This window comes from Lutra lutra, chromosome 10 (genome assembly GCF_902655055.1).
Source record: "Lutra lutra chromosome 10, mLutLut1.2, whole genome shotgun sequence".
Lineage (NCBI taxonomy): Eukaryota > Metazoa > Chordata > Mammalia > Carnivora > Mustelidae > Lutra > Lutra lutra.
This window is the reverse complement of record NC_062287.1, coordinates 5,962,111-5,981,579: the sequence shown is the minus strand read 5'-3', so window position 1 is coordinate 5,981,579 and position 19,469 is coordinate 5,962,111. Positions and strand designations below refer to the sequence as shown.

Below are 19,469 nucleotides of genomic sequence, written 5' to 3'. Positions count from 1 at the left end.
TCACACAAACCGACTCTGTAAATGGCACAAAGCTGGTACCACATTCACATGGTCCCTGTGGAATTCAGGAACAAGAAAACCAATGCAAACTTGAAGCTCCTTCCTGCAGCTGGTTATGCCATGAGTTATCTAGCAACATAAATCAAAATGTGGCAGGCTTACTTGTTAATCTGCAAGTAGAGTGGCATTTCAGACTCTCCACAGTTCTTAAAACCTAGAAATAACTTGTTTTTCTCTTTTCAGTAAATAGGAAAAGCCAAATGAATCTGTAATTTCTGCTACATACGAGAGCTTGTCAATGGGAGGTGAGGAAAGGGAGAGAAGAGAATTAACCACGACCCCATATCTAATCCTGTAATTATAAAACCATTATATAAATCTGGTTAGCTAAACTGTTATTAGTAGTCAGGCTGGAAACCAAATAGTGTCCTGAAGCCTGATAGCATATTTTTTGGCAATTAAATACCTTCTCCCTCTTCTTGTGGAAGAGGGAAAGTTAGAAATAGAGTTATTTCAAAAACCCTCACTTAAAAAAAAAAGAAAAGAAAAAGCACAATACTCTGTTCAAGTTATTAAATAAAATGGACCAATAGCTATTAAAACACATATTACTAAATGTGCTTGAAATTGAGTCAAGTAACATCCCTTAACAGAAAACAGTAAGGGGAAAATAAGAGTCACTAAAAACCAGCTTTTCAGCTTCCTTTAAAAAAAAAACAATAAATTTAGTCACAGAAGTTGTGGGTGGGGAATAGAGAGCCTAACAGAATTTTACCTAGTCTTTGATTCGTAAAGTTCTACTTTATGGACAAGTCAGCAGCTAGGAAAAACAGTCTAGATAGATCAAGAGATACAAAGAAAACAAAAAAAGTTTGAACCAAACCATAGGAAAAAAGAGGTTATTTAGCAAGTTCTTACTGAATGCGTTTGGAATATGCAACCATTTCCTCTATTAAACATTCTGAAATTAGTGTACCTTCCAAAATTAGAGGAGTCACAGCAAGGAAGAAAGCATTCCTCTGCTCTGTTGCTTTCCATAACAAAAACAGCAGATATGAAAATTCGTGCAGGTGGCAGAATTATTCTAATCATGATTACCCAAAAAGATGTAACAGGAAATAGGCCTTTTTAATTTAGAAAACAAACTTAGGAATTATTGTTTGCAGGGGGCTCTATAGTGATTGCTACTAGGAAATTAAGTGATACATTTATTCCACCAATGTGAGAGATGGGGAGAAAGCAGATCAACAGTAAGTAAAATTCCATCAAGAGAGATTATCAGTGAAAATATGAGCTGCATCCTTTATGTGCTCTCAGAAAAGTTGCAATATGTGATTTCTATTTCATGTGTGCCTAATGCTTAGGATTTTCTTCATACAGTCCAGAGACATTTACTAAAGCACTTGTTTCTGGAGCTTAAAATTAATGCACTGTAAGAATCACTACTGTGTTGGCTTTATTAGAACTGTACAAAATATCACTCTGTTTTCAATCATTTATAATGCCAAACAAAAACCAGCAGATTTTCTGTCCAACACTGTATAAGGACAGTCTGTCACCTTTATTCTAACAACAACCAAGCAAGATAAAAGAAGAAAAGAAAGGAAAACAAACCCAAAATAGCAATAGCCTTCTGGAAGTGGAAATGTCCAGAGACTGATGATCCGCTACCTGTTTAATAGAGATAAACTTTTTGTCCTATAGTGAAACACTCCTGACTAGAAAAATAAAAATTTTAAAATTCAGTTTATTAAGACTTCATGGTAGATGTTTCCAACCATGACTCGTTCTAGGGATGAAAGTACTATTGATGAATGCTACAGGAGAGACTCTCTGAAAGAAAATGACCTCAAACAAGTGCTAAGTATTTACCATGTCAAAGATGCAGATAGCCATGCAGCGACAAGCAAGAAATGGAACCTGATCTCAAGAAGGGTCATCTGACCACACATTTCTTTCAAAATCAATGCACCTGTCAAAGACCAATTTACCAGTTCTTCTTCTTAACCTTCCTTCCTTTTTTGAAGGAGTGAGCATCCAATTTAAAAAGGGAACTCAGGGGGTTTGGGTGGCTCAGAGGGTTAAGCCTCTGCTTTTGGCTCAGGTCATGGTCCCAGGGTCCTGGGATAGAGCCCCTCATCGGGCTCCCTGCTCAGCGGGGAGCCTGCTTCTCCCTCTCTTTCTGCCTGCCTTTCTGCCTACTTGTAGATCTTTCTCTGTCAAATAAATAATAAATAAATAAATAGAAGTCTTTAAAAAGGGAACTCAGTACCAAAAGGGGTCAAGGAGCCCTCATACCCCAGGTGTAGTGGTGTCCCTCAGAGAGCCAAATCCCACCCATCAAAAATAACCCAAAAGACATGGAAGCCTTAAAGAGAAACTATATAATTTTCTAAATGACAAATGGTTTGTTTCATTCGTTAAGCATCATTCATTACGCACAAAAATACCCTACAACACTGTATTCTACTATGGCCATATAAACAGAAGATTTGTCAACAAGAAAAAAAAATACAGAAGGAGACTCTATGATCTAAAGTTAAAAAGAAAACCAGCCAGCCTAGAGAAAGTAAGACAAGAAAACAAAAAGGTAGAGCTAGAGCCAGAAAGCAAAGAAAGGTTCATTTTACTTTAATAATTTTTCTGTAACGTTTTGCAACATTATTGGGCTATGACTGATTGGAAATTAAACACTTAGGCCTTGAGAAAACATAGCTTGGGAAGCACTGCCCTGAAAACTTAAAATTTAAGCCATCACGAAGTCAGCATACTGTTCTTATTCTTACAAGTGTCGTCAAAAGTAAAGCCTCATTTATAAGAGCACCAGGAAGCCAGAAAGGGGAGTGCTCAAGCACCACCAATCATAGGGCAAACGGGAGGAAGCTTGTTTTACATGCCCAATCAGGAGGAGGAGAGAAGTTAACCCAGCAACAGCCCAGCCAATGAGAAACCACTACTCAGCCAATGAGAAGACACCATCACTGGAAACTCTTCAAAACAGCCCCTCCCAACTTCCTCCTTTCCTCAAAATCAAACCCCTCTCTTCTGTTGTCAGGACTTGCCTATGCTTTGTCATAGTTTTTCTTTTCTTTTCTTTTCTTTTTAACATTTTTTTCTTTATTTTATTTTATTTTTTTGAGAGAGAGAGAGAGAATCCCAAAAGACTCCACCCTCAGTAGGGATCCTGATGGGGCTCGACCTCAAGACCCTGAGATCATGACCTGAGCTGAAATCAAGAAAAAGATGCTTAACTAAGACACCTAGGCGCCCCTCTGTCACAGGTTTTTGTCTTGAAATGCTATTATCCTAATAAATTTCTGAATAAACTCCTTTTTCTGGTAAAATAGTTGGCTTGTTTTGTTTCTGATGTCAACTGTATACAGCTGTACTTAGGCTTTAATGTTACTGAAAAAAACTGGCCTTTCTTAATGTACAGGCATCCTGTTCCCACTGAACTTTACTGAAATGCCACTGCTCTGGCCAATTAACTTGCCAGCAGGGATCCCAGAACGGTCTGAATTCTCTACATTCCCCTTACCCAGCCTAGCTCCCAAGCTCCATCAACCAACCAGCAAATCACAAACAGCTCAGGGCGCCAGCCAAGATAGAGTACTTTAAAATGTTTTGAAATAATATATTTCAACAAAGCAATAAAGTAGTTATCATGGAAAAAAATCAGAACTTAAGAAGGACTTTTACTGTTCCAAAATTTAGTATACTTTCTGTTTCAAATTACTTATGGATGGAGGAAGCACAGCAATCTTTCTAGTGCTTAAAAACCGATAAAGGTCTTGAGCCAGCAATGGCAGTAAAGTGCCTTACAAACTCCCAGGCAGGGGCCTCTGACCTTTCTATTTGAAATTGCACCATACCCCCCACCCAACCCTCCCACGTGAACCCTGCCTCCCCTTTACCCTGTTCCATTTTTCCTACCACACATGCAACTATTTTTTTTGTCCATCTTCCCCCACCAGATCTTAAAGTCCATGAGGTCAGCTAATGTTGTTAATGTTCTCAATACCTGTTACTTAGCAGGTGTTCGTTAAGCAGTTGGTGAGTGAGTTGATTTTTCTTTAAAAAAAAAAAAAGAAAAGAAAACAAACAAACAAAAAAAACCCCTATGAAGCCTTCATTTAATAAGCCTGCATTTCCCCTGAAGTGCAACTTTAATGGCAAAGCTTCACATCAAAGCAAACGTGATTTAGCTCTGCCTGTCACCAATAAATGGCACTGTTTCAGCTACTGCCTTGGACTCAGATTCGGCATCTATCTTTGAAGCTGTTCCAAAAACATATATTGAACAGAACAATATAAAACGGAAATCTGTTCAGAAAAATTTGAGAGGTGAAGAGAACATAAAGAGTAAAATCCACTGCTTCCACAAATACAGTCCTGTTAAAAAGCTTTAGGTAAGTATACATATACTGACTGCTAAACTTCAGAACAAAGGGTCTTACAAGCAACATTTTGGAAACTCACCTATCCATAAGGATAGTACCTGCCATATTAGGCTAAATTCTCTACAGTTACATTTGTTAAAGCAATAAATACAAATAAGCACTTGATGATTTTGAAAAGCTCCTTATTTCTGATTATCCTAACAATCAAACTCAAGGGTGATTTACATGGCCCTCAAGAAAAACCTGTCCTATTTCACATTTCATTACCTCCACTTTACTTTAAAATGAAGATAAACATATCCTGATTTAAAATAAAGTTTCCAAAAGTCAGGCTATAAAATTAAGTCACTAGAAAATTCAGTAGCCAGGGCATTTGGGTGGCTCAGCCCACTGAGCATCTGACTCTTGATATCAGCTTGGGTCTTGATCTCAGGGTTGTGAGTTCAAGCCCCATGTTGAGCTCCACAGTGGGCATGGAGCCTACTTAAAAAAAAAGAAAAGAAAAGAAAATTCAGTAGCCAGCAGATGTTTTAAATATTGAGGATGAATAAAAGTAGGAAATGAAGGGGGAAAAGTCAAAATATTGTTGATACAATAATGATTTAGATGTGAAAGAATAAACATCAAGCCAAAAGCTTTTAGCTTTCCACTGTCAATTTAAGTCTTCAGGAAACCTTATGCATAAAAATTTCAAATAGGGAAGGAAGGAAAATATATATTTATAAACCAACTCAGTATGTACATTTAACTTTCAAATCACACAATAACTATTCCTTTGGAATTGGAATGAAGTTTGAATTATAATTAAAGAATTAAGAATGGAAACAAGAAAAAGAAAAAGCACCTGTAGGAAGACCAAAAGGCATATATACCAACTCTACTTGAACTACTCAACATTTAAGGTCATCCCACAATTGCTCCACTTCATGGTACCAAAAATTGAGGGGAGTACAGTAATCCTGACTCCTAGGTCTTAAAGAGCTCTCTCTTCTGTTTAATTCAACTAAGCATTATATAAGACCCTTGCACACCAAGGTTATGGCAATCTCAGTAGTAATCTCACTTGGTACAGAACAAACAGATTGAGATATTCATGGAGGTATATTATAAAACACCAAAAAGAACGAACTAGTGAAACAGAAAACTGGAATCCAAATGTCAGTGAGATGAAGAAGTAAAGGCAGGCTTCAAGGAAGAGGATTGCATTGGTCGGGCCAGGTACAAATTCCAGTTATGCCACATTGCTAACTGTGGTAGGCAAGCAAGGGAAGGGAACCTTTCGGAGTCTCTTTCTTAACCTACAAAATGGGGGTAATACTGTACAAGACTGTGATGAGTTTACTAAATGATATACAATAATCAAAGTGCATGGCAGATTATAGAAAATGAATATTCATCACTTCCTGATACTTCTTTTATAAAAACTGAGTTGTCTGCAAGAAATTTCGGGAAATAAGCTACAATAGTTCATTCCCATTTTAAATCAAATAATTTTAGTGATAAAAAAACAGCTACACCAGCACTCTCCTGCAACGGTTCATCAGTATGTCCCAATCATGCCCCAAACAAGGGCATTACTTCTTCTAATGCTCATTTTTAAATCAACAGCCTTTAAATATAAGCAAAATCCATAACCTAATGTCTTCTGCATAGTATCTTCTAGAAATATACTGCACAGTATTAATACCCACAAGAATATTACCAGGTAACTGGACAGAGAACTCCTCATCCAGAAAATTAACATAATAATTTCATTTAATGATTCCACATGAAAAAAAATCTACTGTTAATACCACTTTTAGTTCTACTTATAAGCAATCAATCCATTTCTACTAGGCATAGTGTTTGTCATATAACCTGGTTATGTCAAATTACATAAATTTGATATAAATTTAATATAAAATCCATAAATATTTGGCTGTGATGTCAACCAGGCCTGTGATATTAGCACAGAGTTTAGCACTCCAGATCAATGCACGAGACTGAGAATGTGAGAAATGCTCTATCCACCATGATTTAATCATAAAAGCAAATTTGTTTTCTGATATAACACCTCGAGAAAATGAAATGCATCACTGGCCCTGATACAGACAAAGGCCTTATTTTCCTCAGCAATACGTCAGACACTGCCTGGCCATGGCAACTGTATCACCCCCTTATCTGTATGTTCCTATTATACTTTATCGAGTAGAAATCATAGCTAATGTTAACTATCTCCCATGTACACAACTGTGCTAGGTGCTTTCTATTTCTAATCACAATAACTCCAAGTAGACACTGTTATTCTACCCATTTTACAAACACAGACACTAAGGCTCAGAAAGGCTAACTACTGAACATCATACCAAAAATAGCTCCCCATACTAAACATATACTTTCCTGTGGTCATGGTTTTTCTCACTCTGTACTCTGTGCTAAGGGTACTTACCCCACCTCCTATTAACACCTACCCATTCTTTAAGATAAAACTGCTGGCCAAATTCTCTCCCAGGTGCCAATATTAGAGCTTTAAACCATTTGGTAGTATGAATGAATAAATGAAGAGAAAGCTCGAATTCTCTACTGAAATTTTGGTTTAAAAATTAGCAACATTAACTCAAGTATAAGCCTCTAAAACTCACTCAGTCCCTAGCATAATTCCTGGCACTCAGTAGGTACTCAGTAATTCTGCTTCTGGAAGGAGAAGAAAAAGATAAGCAAGAAGGAGGAGGAAGGAGGAAAGAGAAAAGATACAGAGACAACAGGCAGAAAAACTTCAGCTCCCATATATCAGAATCTTGATTCAGAATCTTAGAATACTTTTATAAGAGAATACTTATAAATAACAGTAACGCTAGCTAATCTATGCTTTACCACCCAGGAAGTCCTTGCAATACCAAGAATTTTCATGCAAAAATGTTAAGACTCCAAGTAAACAGAGTATAGATTCTACTCTAAACAAAAAATTAGCTATGAATATCATTCAAATCTTAAGGCTGACCTAGGTTTACTCTTCTGATGGCCTTAAAAGGACAAGCACTAATGTCAGTCTCATCTCTAAACAATTATAAAATGAGAAAGACAAAAGTATATGCTTAGAGATTTCATTCTTCTATTTAAGAAAATATTTTAAAATCATTTTCAAATTCATCATTTTAAGTATATATTCATATTCTTCTCTAACACTGTTTCTTTGGAGGTCAACTTTCTAGCCAGCAGCCAATAAAACTAGCCAAAACACAAGTTTCTTCCCTATTACAGGAGGTCACCCAACCTCTTAGTGCCCTGGTGTGTGATCACACCAGCTGGGCTCTCTCCTTCCCATATCTATCACTGCTCTGTCACTCACGATTCGATCTTCAGTGCTAAGAAATCTGTTTCTCTGCCGATGCCTTGATCCTGTCAAACAGAAAAGGACTATGACAGAGTGGTCTTCTAGAATACATTGCTTGCACCAGGCACTCGGTACCTCTCCTCTCCATTCATGCGCAGGTCTAGAGAGGTAAACACATCAATTCTGTATTCCACGTGTGCGCACACAATGGGCAGCATGAAGTTATTTCAAGTGCTGCGAATTACACCGACATCATCCCTTTACAGCAAGTAAATGAAGTACAAATTATGGTCGGCAACAGGACGGAGTAGAAGGAGAACTGTGATTTGGCATCAGAGATAGAACACTGACTCCACCACTGTGACTTTGGAAAAGTCATTTAAAAGGCTTTGTGAAATTTAAATATCATCATCTGCCTTTCCTGTCATGAGGACAAAATGAGAACTCGTAAGAATTTGGTATATGATAAAACACCAAGTACATGATTTTACAATGACAATGACAGGATTATTAAACAAATTCCATGTCATCTGCAATCCAGTGTGTCTCCACTGGCTCCAAACTTTAAAAAAATTCAACAAATCTCCTCCCCTTTCTAAGGAAGCAAGAAAGTAAAGAAAAGATAATCGAGACAAAGAATAGCCTGTGATATAAGCAACCAGTTCTCTTGTGTGTCTGGTACATTGTCCTCAAAACCAATTCTGAAACAGAAGCAACAAAAATATCTGAACAAAAACAGAGGTATCTGAAAAAGGACTTAGTCTCCCAAGGGGAATACATTCATTTATGTGTAAATAATAGTATTATTTCCATTTTGAGTATAGTTTGGTTTTCTCTACTTTCTCAGGTCTATCCTTAAAAACAGGTAATAAAGGAAGAAAACAGCCTCCAGTGAGTACAACACTAAAATATAAAATGCAAGAACAAAGGCTAAAATGGAAAGCTGATGGTGACTGCAGATGCAAAAACCACACTCAAAACCAAATGTCTTAAAAACATGATTAAAAACCAAAAAGCTGATGATAATCTGAGCGCAAGTAAATACTGACTTTGAAAGCCCGAAGGCACATAGTAAGTAAAGCTGGCAAGACTAAGTGAGGGTGGGGGGTTAAAGGCAGTGAGCCTTTCTATTTCTATTTCAGCCAAAGAACCAATAACTTCAACTCTGGCTATGTACAGTACTAGGGAATGTGCAGGAATAAAGAGAAAAACATTCCTTTATCAGCACCTCAAAATCCATGCTGTTCCAAACTATTCCTCACATTTGATGTACAGGTCATATACTTTCAGCTTATTACATCTAAATAAAATCATGTAGATATTTTAAAGACAAAAATTTTTATAGTATACCATGCAAATGTATTCTTAATTAGAACTTTATATCATCACTATTAGATACTTTCACCTACTATCTAAGTTCCAAAGGTTGGCCTCCACAGGTATATAATTTAATGAGTGAAAAAAAGGAAGTTATTTATGCACATGTTTATAGAAAATAAAACAATACCTCTTCAGTCATTTTTAGTTAATCAGATAAATCTTACATATTTTCAAAATCTTAGACATTTTTAAAATGTAGGTTTCCAAAAATAAACCCCACATGAATGAATTATATATAATTCACAGCAAATAAAACTATCAAAGTAAAATAAGAAATTCAGTCATTCACTCATACATGAGACATTTCTGAAATTCAACGGGAGCTAGACACCTTATCAGTAAGACATTAATTTCAAGGAATTCAGAATCCAGTAAGGAAGGCAGGCCAAGACACAATTCTGTGTGACAAGGGATATTAAAAAAAGTTTAAAAAGCCAGAGACAGTAACTAATGTTAATGACATTTTGGAGATCAACAGAAAAAAATCAGTACCCTAGCAAGAGAAAAGCAGGGGAAAACAGAAATAATACACATACACAGAGATTATACAACTGAAATAAATGAAAAATGTGTAATAACAGAATCAAAGAAAGGTTAAGTTCAAATGGTAACACATTACTCACTAATATTTTTTCAAAATAATAAAAAAATGTTAATACTCAGTGTTAGAGCAAGTAAATGGGCAATGGCAGACACGGCCAGTAGGACAATGACTGTGACTTCTCTGTAGGATAATTTGGCAAAATGTATCAAAACCTTTTAAAATATGTCACGGTCCCAAAGTCCTTAGAAGAAATTAAGCCAATATCCCTCATGAAGACAGAAATAAAGATCCTTAACAAAATATTAGCAGACAAAATTCTGCCATAGATAAAACACATCATGACTAAGTTTATCATAGGAATTTGAGGTTGGTTCAACACTAAAAGAAAAAACAAAAAACAAAATATCAACAGAACTATATGTTCACCTTAATTGATGAAATAAAAAAAGATCTGACAAAATTTTCACCATTTATTTTAATAAACAAGCCAACCCAGCTAGTAATAGAATGGAACTTTTCCACCCTGATAAAAGCATTTATAAAAACACCTATAGCTAACATCAGATGTAAAAGACTCAATGTTTTCCCTCTCCCAGATCAGGCACAGAACAACGATGGCGACTCCCACCACTGCCTTTTCAACATACGGTATAATTAAGAAAATTAAATAAAAGACACACAGATTGGAAAAAAGAAACAAAACCATCTTTCTTCAAAAACCCATGACCATCTACAGAGAAAATACCAAAGATCTCCAAAAATAAAGCCACTAGAATAGGTCAGTTTAGAATGACTGGGATATAAAAATAAACAGTATTTATATATACTGGCAACAAAGAATTAGAAAATTATATTTTAAAAGTATCATTTATAATAGCATTGAAAACTATGAAATAGTAAGAGATGAATCTAACAAAAAATGTGCAAGATAGGCATACTTAAAATTATAAAACCATGCTGCAAGATTCTAAGGCCTAAATACATAAGATATGCCATATTCCATTTTGAGTCAGAAGACTCAAAATGTCAATACTCCCCAAACAGATTTATAGATTTCAATGCAATCTCAATGAAAATACCATCAGATTTTTTTTGCACCAATTAACCAACTGACTTAAAAACTCATATGGAAATGCAGTGGTCCAAAAAGAACCAAAACAATTTTTTTTTAAATATCAAGTTGGAAGAATTATACTACCTAATTTGCGATTTCAAAATGAGTCAAAGAGACCTACACATACAAGGTCAACCGTGGACAAAGGGTCAAGGTTACTGAATGGAGAATACACTACTTAACAAAGGCACTGGTTCAACTAGACATCCATCAAAAAAAAAAAAAAAGAAGAAGAAGAAGAAGAAACCTTAACCTTTCCCTCACACCATACACAAATATTAAGCAAAAATAAACCCTAGCCTTAAATTTAAGTACTAAAACTATAAAAGTTCTCAAGGAAAACACGGGAGCAATCTTTGTGGCCTTAGGTTAGCCAGATTATCAGATACTATAGAAAGTGTATCAATTCTGTAAGAAAAAGTGATAAATCACACTTCAAAAATGGGATCAGTATCCCTGTTCTTGATCAATCAAATCAGAATACCTAGGCTCAAATTCCAACTATGCCAATAACAAGCTGTGTCCCTCACTATCTTCCTCTCTGTGTCTTAGTTGTTTTCCCTTTTACCTATATAATGAGATAGTACCTACCTCACAGGGGGTTATTCAAAAACCAATTGAGATAATGTTTAGAAAATGCCTGATTATACATTAAGCACTCAATAATGATGCTTGCTAACTTTCCAAGATTTTTATTTAGTTACTTGAACACCTATCCAAGTTTCTAAGTTCAAAATTCAGTATCCTAAGATTACTCAGAATTTTATTTTATTTTTTTTAAAGATCTTATTTATTTATTTGACAGACAGAGATGACAAGTAGGCAGAGAGGCAGGCAGGGGCAGGGCGGTGGGGGTGGGGGGGTGTGGGGTTGGGGGGAGCAGGCTCACCGCCCAGCAGACAGCCCGATGCAGGGCTTGATCCCAGGACCCGGAGATCACGACCTGAGCCAAAGGCAGAGGCTTAACCCACTGAGCCACCCAGGCACCCCAGATTACTCAGAATTTTATTAAACACTATATAAAAAATAAGAGCTCAGCTTCATTTTCTATTCAATTCACTTTAAAGAAATGATTAGGAACAAAGGTATATAAAACAGGAAAAGACCTAAGAAAAGGGGAGGAGAAACAGGTTTACTGTGTACCTATAAGTACTCCGGAAAACAGGTGCTTTATCTAAACTATCCCTTTTATTTCTCCTGGCAGGTAGCTATGGAGAATCAAAAGATCTACATGAAACTTTTAAGAAACCTTCCTAAGTGGCCTTTACAAAGGAGTGCGGGCTTTCTATTTAAGTTACTGGGTTGAAATAGAAAAGCAAATGTCTCATTAAAAGTAAAATTCACGCTTAGGGAGATTATATTGTTGTAAGGAACATTTATAATGATTTAAATCAGAAAGCAGTATGTTAAAAATCACAGTGAAGAATCCTCATACCATAAACCATAAAACCCCATCAACTGCCTTCCTTAACACTATAACCATGAGTCTGGCTACTTTTAAAACATGCCTCAGAAGAATAGCAAAGGAGAAGATTAAATCTGCGAGCCTTCTTAGAGTTCTCAAAGTTATGAACAATGAAAATTCTCAGGCACCTATTCCACCATTAATCATGGAGAAGGAGGGGAGAGTTCACTGCAAAGTTAAGTCATCCTACAAATTTCTCCTAGTCTTCATTTCCCCCACATTTCCGCAAAGGCCACAAAAGCAGCACAGGGTAAGAAATGGCAGGAAATAAGAGAAGACCCTCCCCTGGGGGTAAACTTACCTGTAGTGCTTTGTTCTCTTGAAGGTCCAACCCAAATACATTGTGCCGCTTCACTGTAAAGAAATCAGCATCCTGTCCATCCTCCTCCTCCTCGTCTCTGTCCAAGAACTGCCCAGGGGCTTCCTTGGCCTCCCCAGTGCTAGGGACAGATAGAGGCTGAGACTCTTTTGCTTTTGCCAGCTTCTCTTCTGTTTCTTCCTCATCTTCCTTCTCTTCCTCCTCTTCATCACTAATCTCATTAGCCAGTGTGTATTCTGTCCCTTCTGGTCTTTTCCCACCTTTCTGAAGGATGGACATTTTCTCATTAAAGTAGGCTCTGAATTCTTCCACTTCATCATTCGTGAGGGAGGAAGCCCTTGGCTCAATTACTTTATTATCTGGGCTCACCACCAGTTCCTTGGTGGGTTGTTTCTGCATTTTCTGAAGAAATCTCACCCGTGGTGCCACAGCAAGACCAAGAGACCTTAAATATGAGCAAATGAAAATAGTTACTTTAGTACACTGATGGTGTGCTTATGGTATTATGCAAGTTTCTCAAGAGTGGAACTCTATTTGGGGAGCTGTTTTTGTTTTGTTTTGTTTTTTAAGATTTTATTTATTTGACAGAGAGAGAGAGACCACTGGTAGGCAGAGAGGAGGCGGGGGTAGGCTCCCCACTGAGCAGAGAGCCCAATGCCGGGGCTCTATCCCAGGACCCTGGGATCATGACCTGAGCCGAAGGCAGAGGCTTAACCCACTGAGCCACCTCTGGCGCCGCTGGGAGCTTTTTTTTTTTTTTTTTTTTTTAAAGAAAATACTCCTATTTACAACTCAATCTTGAAAGGTTAGATGATCCAAAAGGCAAGCCAAAAAATACAGAACACCTGTCAGAAAACATTGGAAATACCCCATTTTTCATTAAGAGGTTAACAAGGTATAAAATAAAGAGCACGAGACCAGCAACAAGGGAACAGCTCAGGTACTAAATCTGCCTATGTCCAGTTTACCTCTCTCAGCCTCAGCTGCCACAAAAATGGGGTAACAGTATCTATCAGGCCCATCTCGTAGCTGTTGTAACAACCTGTTGTAACAACCTGAATTTGTGAAATGTAAATATTAAAGCTGAAAGAGACATGGACATGGAAAAAGACATGAAAGGACAGAACAGTTCTCTGCAAAAAATAAAAGCGAGTTATCACTGTCCTCTCCTCTTAGACACTTAATACAACATAATCACTTCTATTTAAAAAAAAAAAAAAGGATTTCTAAGCAAGAAATCAAAGAAGAAAAGAAAAATTATTTTCTCTAAGATCAAGATTCACTTTATGATCAGGTCTTTCCCACCTCCTAAGTTCTGACTAACGGATTGGAAATAAACTCCTCAAGCCAGGCCTGCTATGATAAACAGCTAACATTACAACATGGACCCATGGCCTCTCTCCTGGGACAAGATTCAAGAAACAGAGATGTGCAGTGGCAAAAGCAGAGACTCAGAAACGGGACTGTCGCCCATAAGCTATATGACCGAAGGATGTTACTTAACCTCTATTCCTCAGTTCTCTTATTGGCAAAATGGCAGGATCAGTATCAACATTGCAGAGTTGTTGCAAGAGTAAAATGAGTTCACAGATGCCATGCATTTAAAATCCTGCCCAGCACACACGCAGCCACTACTGAGCCCCTGCTGTTAATACTGTTATGGGGGCCACAGGGTGGGATCACACACTCACATCCATCAGAGTGTTTCTCTCAGTGTATTACAGCTGTATTTATGTGTTTCTCTCAGCTACTAAAATGTGGAGCTCCTTTAAGGCAGGAGTACATACATCTATAATTTTAATATCTAGCACAATGAACTACACATATTAGCCATTCAAACATGTTTCTTTAGAACAATCATTTTTAAAAACATTCATTACATCCTACATACCTAACACTGCTTTAGGCAACAACGGGCTTCTAAAGGAATGTATAGATCAAGGAAATTACACATCTAAATAAACACAAAAATTAAGCAACACCACATTAAACTGTACAAATTATCTAGGTTCAGAAGTCAACTTTCTGCCTTCCCTAAACATCACCAAAAAAAAGCAAAGGTCTTCAACTGTGAACAGATGAAATTTCCTGGCATTTATAGCAACAAAATGTCCCATAAATATGACCCTCCAGTGTTAAAGCCCCATGCCTCCTCCGTTTGCTAGTATCTCAGTACATCAACCAGAAAACCAGGATAGAACTTCTTTGGAGTACCAAAAAAGGGCCAATAAGCTAAACCATAAATGCACCTAACCTAAACCTATTCAGAAATGGTGAAATTAGTAACTGCTACATAAACAGATAAGTGACAAAAACATGTTATATCCATGGAATGCAGTTTTCCACCAATTACTTACACAAAGAGTCAGGACCCTCACACTGTTATCTAGTAATTTGAATCATTCTAAAATGTTACAACTGACAAATTACCTGTTATACTCAATTCACAATCTAACATGAAGAGCAGGAAACAGCAGCTCTCCCAATTCACAATCTAACATGAAGAGCAGGAAACAGCAGCTCTCCCAGATACGAGTTTTAATCAGACTCCATTAACAGGTAAAGGCATTCAAATTCCTGGAGAGCGGGACAAATATACAGACCTTGCCTTGAAAATACATATTTCATCACAGTCTGGTAAATCTTATGCTGACATTTAATATATGATTAACCTCAAGGGTGCTTCTATAGGATTTTGTCAATGCTTTTCCCACAGGTAGAATCCCAGTGAAAAATAAGCATCCCTCCTTTATAGCTAAAAAAAGTTAAGAAAAGAAGCCCTTCAAATACTAAGCCAAAACAAAACAAGAGTTCCTTTTTTTATGTAATAGTAACCTCAGTTACTAAGCAGGGACATTTTGCCATGGTAACTCTGAGTACCTATAAGAAACACCAAGAGACAAAAAATATTCAGGCAATAAGTAAGCAGTTATGGGGATCAACCTAAAATAAGGGAAGAAATGACAAGACTTATTTTAAAAGCATAAAAAAAAGAACAGTCTACAGTGTTCCAGGCCAGCGTTCCAAAGAACAAGAGGACTGCAGACATTTAAAGATTTCCAACAATGCTCATCAATTGTTCTCCATCTCCTTTAAGACAAAGCTACAGGAAACTTCCAGTGTAACTTTCAGAAATTTTCATTTACAAGTAAGAAATAAGAAACAAGAAATTAACACTCAGCTATTTTCTAGTTTACATAATCTTTTTCTTTGCAGATCTTTAACAGATTCTTCTAAAGTAAGGCAGAGCCATTTCAACGAAGCCTCTCAGAGAACCAGGTTTTAGACAATGAGCTCTACCTTTGAGGATTCACAATCAGAACTGTAACATGAATACTTACAGGGCATACTCAGGTATAGGTAACTTGCTCACATCAAATATTTCCTTATCCTTCATCAGATACACGGAGCGTATATAAGAGACAAAACACTGTAAAAATAAGTGGTTTAAATGCATGATATGTAAAAGTCAGGAAGGGAAAAGAAATTTAAACCAGATAAAAGAAAATTAACCAAAGGAACAAATTCAACAGTTGTAAAAAAATCTTAAAAAATAGTTGAGCATATCTCCTTTCCACCAAAAAACAAAACAAAACAAAAAACCTATCTTTTAAGAACTGTGATATTAGATAAGACTAAATTTGGTTTCATCAAACAAACTCAACATAGACTATCACCTCAAAAAGCTATTCTAGAAGTTGGTATCATTTGTTGAAATACGTACAGTAACACGGGGGAAAAATGTAGGCTTTGGGATCATACAGATGACAATCTGAGTTCCTTATCTTACTGGCTGAGCAAATCTCTTGGGTCTCTGCCAGTTTCCTCTTCTATCAGAGATCACAGCACCTTCTACTTCAAGTGTTACGGGAGAAACTAACCAAAACAATGCATCTAGAGTACCTGGGCATAGCTTCTGGAATACAATAAATATCAGTAAATACTAGCTATTAAGAGTAATTATTTTAGTAGTCAAAGGATATGTTTTCCAAGAAAATAAAATGTTACTGTATTTAAAATTAAGTTTAATAAAATGAGAGAAAAAAGTTTATCTCTAAAGCCTTCCATTTTTATATTATCATCTCAATTAATTTGCCATCATCATCTCGTGCCATTTTTCTTCTGTTTAAAAAGAAAAAAAGGTATCTTTATACCAAGAACTATATAAACCAAACAGTAAACATGATCCTGATCCTTTGTCAGTCTTAACATAGGAACAAAGATGATGAAATACATCAAAGCAAGCATTTATTATTTTAAAATTTTTATAAAGTTTATTTAATTCTCATTTATATATTTTCTGAACTTCAAATTTGTTCTAACTTTACGCCAATCCTTTCTTCAAACCATTTTCCCTGTCTCCATACACATGAAAAACAATGAATGGCTCCAGTTCAAGGATAATTTTTTCCCCTATAATTGTTCACCAACAAAAAGTAAATAAATATATATATATACTTTTTTAAAAGTAAATATATATATATACGCATATATATACATATATAATGCGCGCATATATATATATATATATATATATATCTTGCCCCTGTTGCCTATCATTTTTGTTCTATCCAGATTATAACCAAAGGCTAGAAAATCACTTCTTTGAAACTAGATAGCTTGCCGCTGCTGGCAATGCAGTTAGCCGTTCTGCTAAACCATGCGTGACACCCAATAAATCACATCATTTATTTCAATGCGCATTCTAAAATCTTTGTTCTGGAAGGCTCATTTGTTGTATGCACAAACCAGTGAAACATCCTTCTAATGTTCCTTATTTCCCGATTCATAATTGAATGACCTCTTAGGTATGCAGCAAGTCACGACATTTCAGAATCCATGTATAATATTTTTAAATGTGCATACTATTTCCAAAGCTGTTAAAAGAGTTAACTCCCAGCTCAAAGTCTGTCTACTAGACAAAATATGCACACAAATGTTTGCATGTTCAAAAATTAAGAAAAAAAATTTTTCCCTTTAAAGGCCTTTTTCATTAGGATCAGGTGAAGTGAGCTGTTAGAAACTCAACTTTGCACAGTTCCATATTTGGTTTTATTTCTCCTGATGTATCATGGAAGTACTGAACAAAGTCACACATGGATTTCAGTCTCAGCCTGCTACTTAATACCTTACGTGACCTTGGACAATTTTTAATTTTCTCAATCTATTATTTACTCCTAAATAAAATCCCATCAATACTACCTCCCTGTGTGTTGTTGGGAAGTAGAAGTTGGATGCACATCAAACTGCCATGTAGCAGAGTCATGTCATGACTAAGTGCTTAACACCATGTAAGCATTCAAATTTTAGCTTTCATCACTCATGTTATTTTAAGCACAGTGAGGCTAACTTGATAAAATATAACATAAGTTAATTTTTAAAAAGAAATGTGAGATTTGCTCTTTAAATAAAACTTCCTTCCCGAGAATATTCAGTTTCCAAACCATAACATAAAAGCCTGACTAACTACTGACCGTTTTTCTTCTCTGACTCCTCATCCAGTTAGGATGCTCTTTCCACATCGCCTCCTCCTTCCTTCCCCTCACTTCATCTATCTGCTGAAATAGAATCCAACCTCTGAATCCTAACTCTCTTAACTCACTGCTGGCATGTTATTGGAGATGCAGAGACAGAGATCGTATGTAGATCTCATAACTTCAATGTAAGCAGAAGCATAATGAAAAGAGCTTTATAACAGGGACTCAAATATCTGTCCGTTTAATGACCGGGTAGTGGTAAGCACAACATAAAACTATTTCCCTTCTTCCTTTCCTAAAGTATCTACTGCTGGGCACTCTAAGAATTAAAAAGTAAGTTTCACTGAAAGTGAGAATTCTTTGTATTTGCTAATCAAAAGGATTTCTAAGTCAAAAAAGTAATTAGGGAACATTAAGTCATATTTATAGATTAAAATTTCATTCCTAAAGACAATTTAATAAAAGTGCTACGCTTTCTAGAAATTTAGCCTAATATAAGAAATTACAGTAAGTGTGCTAAAGAAGCACAGAGCTGACTGACAGTTTCCCAGGTTACTCTAAGAAATATATAAGCTTTTTAAAAGTTAAAGAATACGAACAAGTTATCTGCAAACTGCACTACTTGAATATCTGAAGCATAATCATGAAACCTAGAAGTAATAGAAACCAGTGAATTTTAACTTTATTATATGGTCCATTCCAACTAAGGTACCCAATTTACCAACGACTTACCCTTTGAGCTCTTTCTTTTAAATCTTGATCTTGAGCTAAAAATGCCTCCAATTTTTTCTGGATGTCTATAAGTTTTTCTGGGTTGATTCTTTATAACAACAACAAAAAAAAAGGTTAAACTAGGACATCTCAATTTTAGAAACTGAAGACAGCATATAGCATTTTCATAGTCTTCTCAATATTTTTAAATATATAACATTATTTCTCATGTAGGAGCCAGAGTAGACTGAAATTACACTAGACATGAACTTGACTCACATATTATGCATAACTTGGGGAGGGGAGGATCAAGATCAGAAATCTTTTCTGAAGACCCCATGCTGAGTGAAAGATACTAAGGTTAACATCCAGTTATCATTGGTTACTTCTTATGTCCATGAAGTTGGAACATAGCCTCTCATGGGAGATCTGCTGTCCATGAAATAAATGAAATCTAATGTCATTTTTGTAAGTATTTCCATTCTCAGTCAAATATCATAAAACTGGTTTTAAATAATAAGAAGTCAAAAGATATAAATAATGTTTTCCTTACCTGGAAATTAGGTAACAGAATCATTACTTAACTCCACCAAGGGAGGTTACAGGGAAGAATGAAATTCTTTCAGGGGTCTAGGTCTCACAAAAGAAATCCCACTTGTTTCCCTGAGTTAGACTGAACCTTTTTGCTTCTGCATAACCAGAGTGGTGGTAGGTGGGGATGGATGAGGTATTCTTTACTTTCTTTT

At 36.2% G+C, this 19,469-nt stretch overlaps 1 protein-coding gene across 1 annotated transcript in view; it reads right to left on the bottom strand.

Moving 5' to 3' along the window:
- DDX10 (DEAD-box helicase 10) overlaps positions 1-19,469 on the bottom strand; it is a 271,491-nt gene that overhangs the window by 209,357 nt on the left and 42,665 nt on the right. The window contains exons 11-13 of the mRNA XM_047692650.1: positions 18,745-18,832; positions 15,877-15,965; positions 12,518-12,980 (exon numbers count right to left, since the gene is read on the bottom strand). Coding sequence (XP_047548606.1) covers positions 12,518-12,980; positions 15,877-15,965; positions 18,745-18,832 — 640 coding nt within the window. The remainder of the gene's footprint in view (positions 1-12,517; positions 12,981-15,876; positions 15,966-18,744; positions 18,833-19,469) is intronic.